Source organism: Gambusia affinis, linkage group LG06 (genome assembly GCF_019740435.1).
Source record: "Gambusia affinis linkage group LG06, SWU_Gaff_1.0, whole genome shotgun sequence".
Classification (NCBI taxonomy): Eukaryota; Metazoa; Chordata; class Actinopteri; order Cyprinodontiformes; family Poeciliidae; genus Gambusia; species Gambusia affinis.
The window spans coordinates 8,196,808-8,206,952 of record NC_057873.1 but is presented as its reverse complement, the minus strand read 5'-3'; the positions used below and the strand labels follow the sequence as shown (position 1 = coordinate 8,206,952).

The 10,145-nt window shown below is 38.5% G+C and overlaps 1 protein-coding gene across 4 annotated transcripts; it reads right to left on the bottom strand.

Moving 5' to 3' along the window:
- Window positions 1-461: 461 nt before the first annotated feature.
- Window positions 462-8,202, bottom strand: spartb (spartin b). 4 transcript variants are annotated; one of them, XM_044120786.1, is made up of 8 exons: window positions 8,056-8,202; window positions 6,887-7,668; window positions 5,493-5,690; window positions 3,323-3,491; window positions 3,022-3,216; window positions 2,765-2,923; window positions 2,086-2,176; window positions 462-1,362 (listed from the first exon to the last, which is right to left on the bottom strand). In XM_044120786.1, the coding sequence occupies exons 2-8, from the start codon at window positions 7,661-7,663 to the stop codon at window positions 1,158-1,160; spliced, it is 1,794 nt and encodes a 597-aa protein (XP_043976721.1). In that variant the 5' UTR covers window positions 7,664-7,668; window positions 8,056-8,202; the 3' UTR covers window positions 462-1,157. The 4 variants fall into 4 exon arrangements, with proteins under 4 accessions (XP_043976721.1, XP_043976719.1, XP_043976723.1 ...); XM_044120784.1 differs by having other exon boundaries at window positions 8,039-8,194; XM_044120788.1 differs by lacking the exon at window positions 462-1,362 and adding an exon at window positions 1,763-1,944.
- Between the last annotated feature and the right edge of the window lie 1,943 nt (window positions 8,203-10,145).

The following is a 10,145-nucleotide window of genomic DNA, read 5'->3' as shown; positions in this document are numbered from 1 at the left end:
TCAAGAATAATGTATTCTGTAGGAAAAATAGTTTAATTGAAAATCAATAGAGATTTGAACACAAAGCTGACAACTGAACTTTCTGGACTTCCTATTTAAGTGTCTGTACTTCCTATTTAAGTGTCTGTACAGTGTGATTTCTAATATAAATATACATTTCCCACAGTTTGAAGTAAAGTTTAACAAATATTCTGAGTTTGGTCTAATATTCACCACCTGAAATGTTAAGTATCCATTAACATTTTGAGGCAAAGGTGGTTGGTAATGACTAATAGCAAGTGGAAATATACTTTTCATTTGTCAAAAATATTTTTACAGAAGTTTTTCAGGTGAAAAGTATGAGTGCCATTATTGATCTAAAGATTTTAATCAGCTGGCAGCCTAAAGCTGGACTATAAAGGGAGACAATGTGACAGTTTCACAAAATGGGAAGAAAAAAAAATGAATAGCTTGATACCAAGTTAGGATCACACAAATTAATTTTTCAATTTATTACTCACTTTGTTCACCTCTCACACAGAAGAAAACTTTATCATCATGAACGTAAATTTTTTTAAGACAATTCTTCATCAAAATTGCACAACAAAAGGCAGTATTACAGCTTGTCGGTTAATACAAATATCAGAATTTTTAGTTACACTTGATACTATTAGGTTAGGCAATATTTTAATCACCTTAGTGGAATGTAGGATTTAATGATTAAATAAGGACAAATTGAAAAAGAAACTAGTTTCAATTTATCCAGAATGTTAGTCTTAACATTGTTTATAAGCACACCAAGATAAAATGTTAAACTCCACAGACAAAACCATTATGTGATCATCAAAATTAAATATAGTTGTTTATAGACCAATTTAATCGCTTAAAAATATTTAAGGTTTTTAAATATTTATCCTATTTGTAAAATATTGCCCTTAATTTACTTCTTGAGGACATATCAATGTGCTTCACGTTTTGGTTTCTACTTTCTGGATGTTGATCCAGCTGCTGTATATTTAAAGTGCTTGAGAGCTATACCAATGTGTGGAGTATGCACATCACAGTAAACCTAGCGAATATAGAGCATGTTCTTATAAATAATGAGAATTAAATATAGACCTTTCTGACTAGTAAATAGGTTTTAAGGCATTGTTGAGAAAATGAGGCAGAATAAACAACTATTTGGTGAGTTTCTCCACTTCCTTCCCATTTTGTGGTTTATCCTGAAGCTTGTAGTCTTCCAAAATAGCCTGTGCCGTTTGCTTTCCAGTTCTTTTAACCACAGCTTTGATCCCCAGGTTGTCAATATTGAAGGCAGTAATACCAACATTGATGGCAGAATTGACAGCGTTGTCCGTGGCTTGTCCCGCCGCAGTGCCGTACCTTCCAAGTTGGCAGCAGAATCAAATTGGGCGAGAGGTCAGAGTAAGAGAATTAATTAGTATACAGTGCAAGGACTGCAAAGATGCCATGCTAAAGTTCCAGTTTACAATTACACCCATGCAAGTTCACAAACCAAAAATAATTTTTATTAGCGGAAGTTTTCTGCAGAAGAAAGAAAGTAAGCAAATACTTAAATTAATGCTAAAGCTCTTTAAATTCTCCCCTTGCTTAATGAATCTTAGAATAGCTTAATACAACCAAAATTATTCAAAGTAGAAAATGTAGCAAAAGCATTATTGGATGGTGGGTATTCATAATTTACAACAGAAATTTGAAATGTTATAATTAATTTGTATAACACCCAACTTCAATTGATAGAGAATGAAAAGATGTCAGTCAATCAGAAATCAGAGGGTTTTTATTAGCACAAGTGAAAGGGAAGTAAAGTGAATCAAATCTGAACAGGACTGCAAAGTGAATTGTGAAAAAAAAGGAAAGAAGGGGAACTGTGTTTAATTGGTATTGTTAGAATTACTGTTCTTCTCATTAGATGTTTCAGAGACCTTTTGTAGAGCTCTATATCTGTAAAGCAAATTGAGGAGGAACACAAGTGAGCGTTTAATTTAGCTTCTCTTGTGCAAGAGGTCATTTGCAACATGCAAAGGGGAAAAAAAATAATAATAAGCCTAGTAAACTGAGAAAATCCTTTTCACAAAAACTTACTTATGTTTTATGGTGGTAACTGTTTCTGATGCCACATTTGTGGTGATGTCCTTAGCAGCTGCTTCCAAACCATGCCAAACAGTTGCAAATCCTAGTAACAGGAACAACAAAAACACTTTTCTAATGAGTCAAGCAAAAACAAACTTTTATAGTGGTTGGAGTACAAAAAGATGGAGCTGATTGCATATTTTTGTACCAGCAAGACTTGACAAGCCTTCACCTTCAAATGTTTAAATTTAAAATTTAACAGGAAAAAGGAAGCCACAATACTGCAAACACACTTTCACCTGCTAACACTGTCTGGGAAATTTATTACTCATACCTTGTCACCTGTCAACCACAAACATCAGTACATTTATAGTAATTTTATGTAACAAACAGTAAATGGTGCATGATGTATTTACAATTACCATAGTAATCTTTAGATGAGGCACTAATCATTAGCAAAAAATAATGCATCTTTTCTGTCTATTTTACAATAGTGTCCCATCTTGCATTTCTATATAATAAAAAAAAATACAATGACAATAAAGTTTGTTGTTTTAATGTTACATAGTAATATCAAAAATATTACTATGTAATCATAGTAATATCAGTGAACGAGTTAAAAGGCAATTAATACTTTTGGAGAATATTTTATAAACTCCTGAGAGGTAACAGAAGTGTAGTTTGACCTCACCTTGCACTCCACTGGCAGCCACGACCATCGCTCCATCCATGTTCGAGCGCCCGTCTTTATCCTTCTTCATGGACTCAGGAATCAGTTTGCCTCCATGTTTTTTCACATGAGGAGCCAACTCTCGACCAACACAGTTAGCCACAGTACACACACCGTCCACTGCACAGGAAGAGCGCCACTCAATTAGAGGTTCACCACAAAACCCATCGGTCACACAAGGTCAGTAAAACACCCAGGCAGGAAGTTGTGTCAGTCACCTAGAAACTGGCTGACTTTCACAGCGCCTCCTGTTGCTTGCTTGGCCACATAGAGGCTTTTGGTCACAGTGGGGCTCACATCGGTGGGCTTGTCCTCTGGAGTGATGTGTTCCCTGAGCTTAGACGCCCCTTTCTGAATAGCCTTGCCTGTGTACTCAGCCCCTTTGACCAAACCCCAGCTTAACCAGGAAGCACCTAAGGAGATCAAAGAGGGTATGCCTCAATGCATTTCTGAGCACTGGAATTTCACACAAATAAAAGTATGCAGATACTGGAATTTAAGGACAGAACATGACCTCACCAGTTAAGATCCCACTTGCCACTTTTTCACTCCATTCAGGCAAAGTTTTCTCCTCTTCGGTTTCTGCAGATGCTGCCTCATCAGCTCCAGGTGGTCTTTCCCTCTCCTCTGGTGCAGCAATGGATACCTTCTGACTGAGATTAACCGAGTCTGCAGCTTCATCTGCGGCCTGACCAAACACACACATGTATTTGTAAGCAACTGAAAAACAACTGTGTATGAAAATAATCTGTTTTCAGTCCAATTTGTTGGAAGAAAAAAAAAAAAAAAAAAAAAAGTCTGGCTCCCAGTTAATCCAGTATACAAAACAGAGAGCGTCACAGAACACAATAGCTCTTCTCATTCTGGGGTTCTCATCACAAAGCGCCATCTGTTTACCCCAAACAGATGGCCTTTTTTAAAAAAAGAAAAAGAAAAAAAAGGCAGAGCAAAGTTGGAGCTGAAAATCTCAATTCTTCTGCTAAATAAAAATAATAAAAAGCTTACTCTTTGACAGGATACCACATCCATTAGAGAAGATATCTACCCTGACTGCATTCATGGAACGTGACCTTATCTGGCATTTCTCTGAAGCGGCATCTCTCCTTCCTCAAAGACTGAACTGACGTTTGTCTTTCAGTTGAGGCTCGGAGCTTGTTCGAAATGCTGCAGATAAGAGCATTATACCTGATTAATTCTCCTCACCTGCCAGTATCAAATCCCCTCTCTGCTGAGGCAGGGGTAACTTCGGGAGGGACGCCAGATCAGAAGCAAGTAGTGCCAGGCGTTCATGCTAGGTTAACGTGATTTAGAGAAAAATTGGGAATTGTCTTCAGTCAGCAGCCTTTACATATCCCAGAGTACAATGGAAAAAATATATACATCTTTGGCTCTTTTCCATTAAGAGACAAAGACTAATTACTTCCAGGTAGACAATAACATACAAGTAAATGCCAAAAATGTAATTATTTGGAAGTCTTATGACATTCCTTTCAAATTACCCAAAGGCTTTAATGTTTATTAGGATTTTATGTGATAAACTAATGCATACTCATAAAAATCTGTTTAGTGGAATGTATTTGTATAAACAAACCTTAAATAAAATCCTGAGAGATGAATTGTCTTCAAAAGTCACAACCTCATTAGTAAGTAGAGTCCACCTGTGAGTAATTTAATATCAGTACAAATCCAGCTGTTCTGTGAAGACCTGAGTAAACAAAGAGTAATAAAAACCCAGGAACATGGCAGGTCACTGATACAATGGTGAAGAAGTTTATGAAAATTTGCTTCATATCACTATCCTATATTAATATTGCTGTTATCGCTGGTAACCAATATTATTATTATACATTTCACAATCCTTTCATCAGACCACAACACTGACTTCACCACTGCTTTTCTTCAGTAAAACTCCCCACAATCTTGTGCAGCCTCACTGTCACATGACCAAACTCATTCCCTCCCTCTTCAGAAACAAATGGCAACAAGATGAAGAGTAAATATTGGTTGTTGGCAATCAGGTTTTATTTATCAAATCAATACTGATATGATTAAAAAAAAAAATATGATTAAAACTTTAGAAATTGATTTTGTATTTGAACAAGGCATATGTCAAACGGTAGTGTTTTTCATTTACATCATTATAAAAATCTTCAAGTACATTTATGCCCAATTAAAAGTCTTTATTGGCATTACCACAATAAAACCCTTCTTTTAACTGCTGGCCGGTTTTTGGCAGGGTTTCACTGGTATATTGATGATTTAACTTGAACGATGAGCTTTTCAAGGTTGCGCCTCCTTGCCATCACACAGTTTGCCAGTGAGCTAGAGCAGATGTATTTGGGTGAACAAAACTCAGAGTTGGGCTAGAAATTGTAACTAGTGATCAAAGTGTTGACTTTAAAAGTACAGAGATGAGAACATTTTAAATGCCTGTTGTCCTGATACGTGTCCAAGTTATGCGTCACTTTCCTAGAATAGCTCTCTGTGCCTCCCAGCAGCACAAGAGGATTTGCTAAAAGCAAATTGTGTAAATGTTCCCTGGTGACTTTCAACACTGAGAAGCACAACAGGAATAAATGACAGCAAGTTAGTGACACATCTAGAAATGCGACCTTGCCAGATTTGTGCATGTATTTTGAGATTATATACATTTTAAATCATCAAACGGTGTTGCAGACATTACACTGACCTGAACCCTGAGATCTGTCATCTGAGAGAGCAGGTTCTTAAACAAGGCTCGGTCTGCCACAGGGAGCTCAGACGACAACACAACCCCGACGTAGTAGCCCGGTGCCGGCGCCATCATGTCCGGAAACATAAAAACTCCGGTGTTACACTCTAGCACTGGAGAGTTCACAGACATGAGAGGGTAGAGCCAGTCACACACCTGTCAGGACGAGAAGGACAGTTAGAAAACCACCACCATCTCTTGTGTCACTTCCAGGTGTTTTCCTGTGACACAATCATATTCTATGTGCCTCTATGAATGGCAAAACAACGGTGGGTAGATTTACACAGAAGTAAATATTAACAGGGAGAGGTTGTTTTTGGGGCTTTATTCAAACTTTATGTAGAGAACACTGCTGTCTTGAGATTGCTGCATGTCTAACAAGGTTACAGCACACCAGGCTAAGCAGGGTTTATTCCCGCTCATTCATGTGAATCACTGATGTCAGAGTGGAACAGAAGGAAGAGGAAAATGTCAGCCTCATGACCGAGCAGGAAGACAAAAGAAAAACAGCAAAATATAATTTACCACAACATTACATTTATTCTGTCCTGGCTCAGTTTTCAGTAATAAACTAACTTGACATACTTTTGATTAGTTTGTCTAATCACACGGTGTAGTGTGCACACACAGCCTCCACGTTAAACAAATCAATTTAGTGGTTCACAGGCCAGAAACCCACTAAAACAAACCAATAATGTTGGCTCTACAAACCCAAGCTTTGCTTAAATGTATTATTTCTTTTCATCGTCTCTGGATGCCATGAACCACTAATCAAAACGCTAAAACTCAGATTCAAAGCTATAATCTAAAATGAGACTGACATAAAAGCTTTTTGCTGAGGTTAAGAGTTCTGTGTTTATTCTCAATCTGAAAAGAAAATTTACAACGGGGAAGCTGCAACAGACTGGCGTCCTATCCAGGGTGAACCCCGCCTCTCGCCCGGAATACAGCTGGCGATAGGCACCAGCAACCCTCCCGACCCCATTAGGGAAGAAGGGCGTACAGAAAATGGATGGATGGACAACAGGTAAGCATTTAGTGATTAGGAACAGTGTAACAGGTCTAATCCTGACCTGGGATTCTCTGCTGGATGACGTCAGTCAATGGGATTAAGGTACTTGCACGATTGTTTACACAAGGCAAGGAATATTGATCATTAACATCCAATGTCCTACCCCAGTCAAATAGATCTGGAGTCCGTCTTAAAATCAGATTAAAGGTCACAAGACTGACTAAAATCAGACAGTGACGCAGCAGTAATAAGAGTTGTTTAAACCTGTTGCATCACACAGGTATGAAAGTGGCCTATAATCATCATTATCTGAGGCTCTGTTAAAAAAATAAAAACTTACCTGCAGAAATGCTGGCGGTCTACTGGGCATCCTATCTGAGGGATGACTGGTGAACTTCACCAGCCGCAGGTAGCCAGGGTACGATGGGGCGCTTACTTGCCCCTCGGGTGTGACAAAGAATATCTGAACACCGTTAGGGATGTAAAGCAGCTCTTCTCCATCCTCACCCACACTCTGAGAAGATGACGAGGAAGTAGATGTACGACTGTAGAAATCATCCCCGACCACTGACATCTCTCCTGATTCTGTGCCATAAGAGATAGATACATGGCCATCAGCAGCCTGAGGAGAGTAAGCTGGTGGTTGCTCAGCTGGAACCACTGAAGTATGGGTTGCAGTTACGCCTCTTGCAGCTCCTGTGGCTAGGCATGGTGGGGCTGGTCTTTCTGGCTTTGCTTTGGTGTCGAGCTTTGGATACAGACCTCCAGAAGACATGTGTGCACCACTAGAACTCTGTGTGGGTGTAGACTCGAGGTCGGAACTGGTCTCGAGCATGGCAAGGCGTGTGGTGATGTTGTTCAGCGTCTCCTGCATCTTCTGCTGCATTTGCCTGGCCGATTCCCAGGAGCTGCCAACACACTCCTCGCCCCGAGAAGGCACGCTGGTGCCTCTGAGAAGATGCTGTCGACCTCGCTTGTAGAACTCCAGAGCCTGTGACTTTTCCCCAGCTTCATCTGCTGACAATCCGTTATTGATGCACTCAAACCCCCTTTCATAGCCATCTTTGATCACTTGAAGTCTGGCATTATCAAATGCATCTTGTTTGGCCTTCTCCATTCCCTCTGTCACAAGGAATTTCAGACATTTTAGAAGCATAAACAACCAAGCAAGCGACAGTAGCAATGGTATTGAGATAACCTTTAAACTTTACTTTAAGGCAACAAGTTGCTCAATACTTTACTCGTATAGATCACGTATAAATACACATGCTTGTAATAATATACTGCCTACGCAACACAGGATATATGTCTAAAATGTTCTTAGTAGTTTCTCAACATGCTAACTCAAGCCCACCGCAACTGATATCTCAGTATAAACAAAAGTTATTAAGAAGCAAGCACTTAATCCAAAAAAAGGTAACAGAGAACTCTAACATGACATTTGCAGCTAGTATATTCGAGTGACTCCATTATAGCATGCGTAGCTTCGTACCTTAGCGGGTCAATTACCTGTAAACAGCTCAACTAGCAACTAGCCGTCCTCTGTCTGTCTTTTATTTCAAGTACTGAATAGTATTAGCTCGACAGACACACCTGCTTGCTAAAGTTAAGTAGATTCAGCTGTTTGACGATTCCCACCAGTAAAGAGCTGTATTTAGATGTCGCAACACGTACCCATGACCCTTCGAAGCAAAACTACGGTGACTGGAAAAGTGACGTTATTGTTATATTTCCTAGTGGAACTGTGCTTTTATTGTGAAAGTATTACCAGGACGTACTTGAAGTCCCATGAAGCAAAAACTGATTATTTTCGCAGTTCTTCATTGTGACCACTGAAAGGCAGCAAAAAGTAACAGTATGAGTTGGATTGCCATCTGACATCTTTCTTACACACACCCCTTCATACCACTATAGCACGCTAATTAACTGCACAAAGTTTTACGGCTCTACACAAAATTTGTAGTGGCAAAAGTGGATAAATTGTAAAGGGTGCTAGTCCCTGATGTCTGGCGCCATCTTGTGGGCATCATCCTCACTGCAACACACCATTTGACAGATTTTATTATTATTATTATTATTATTATTATTATTATTATTATTATTATTATTATTATTATTATTATTATTATTATTATTATTATTATTATTTTCTGTTGCTGTTTTAAATAAATAATTTCAAAATAAATGCCTGAAACGCAGATGGACGTAAGTGGATGGACCTGTAGGTGTAATCTCATTGAATGCGTCACTGATGTCAAAGCTGGTTGTTCATGAATTAAGTTGAAGGAGGTCAAACCTCTATTACGGTGTACATTTTAGAACATCCTCGGGTCTCAGGTAAACATTCCACACATTGGAACAAATGGCCTCGGATGTCAGACACCATAGATAAAAAACCATCAGACTTCTGACTAAACGACGTCCGAATAAAAAATCTTCGCAAAAACGGCCTCCGATGAAAAGGCCTCAGAAAAAACTGCATCAGATGAAAACTCAGCAAAAAAGGCGTCAGACGAAAAGGTCGCGCAAAAAAAAAATGGCGCCACCTTTTGGGAGCTTCTCTGTGACCCCTGAGAGCTTTTGTCCTGACACCGTCTTTTCTGATGCCTTTATTTTCGAAGTTGTTTTTCCTTAGAGTTTTTATTCAGACGACATATTTCTCATGCCTTTATTTCCAAGACCGTTTCGTCTGACGCCACGTTTTACGAAGACTTTTTATTCTGATGCCCATAGGTCCTGACAGACTTTGAATCAGGTGCAAGTCAATATGCAATATGTCCGCACAAATTATCTCCCACGAGAGTATAACATAATATAAAACTCAAAAATCTAAATAATTCCCTCCCGCACCTTTTTAAAGTCCTATATTTTCTTTTCGTGTTACCATACATATGCATGTCCTTCAAAAATAGTTCTGTCAAAAAAGATTCGGTTTCTCTTTATGTTCACTATGTTTTCGTGGTGAACAGGAAGTGCTAGTGTAACACTAGATTGTAAATTGCCTTTCAACATTACAGCGGTTCATTAGGTGCACGAGGAGAGCACTAGAAAAGATTTTCAAATAAACTTCAAATCCGAGGATGACCAGTTTAAGTAAAAAAAAAATTTATGGTCTGTAATGAATGTTATTTTTGGACACTTCCATATTTACGACTGAGCTTTTAGGAAAAAAATTCGCTTAAAGTCTTGAAGTACTCTTTTGACCTGAACTCAATCACTGCCCTCTTGCGGTCTTACATGTGACTGCAGCACTATTCGTTTGTTAATGCTAATGGCAAGCACATGAAGACACAGAAACTATATTTAAATATAAAATAGAAATAATCTATCAAAGGTGTCAAGCTTATTTTCTTTTTAGGCCATATCAATCAAGATCATTGTGACAGAATGTATTAACAAGCCCATTAACAAACTGTTAAAATATTAACAAGCTGCTGTTTCTGCATTCAATGAGTATCTCACAAAATAAATAGTACTGAGCATCTTTTCACATAGATGCAATTTGGCAGTACAGATAAAAACAGTTTTAATTTGATTGAGCATTCAAGAACCCAGCTGTTTTTTGAAGATTATTTTTGCACCCCTCTACAGGTCCACAC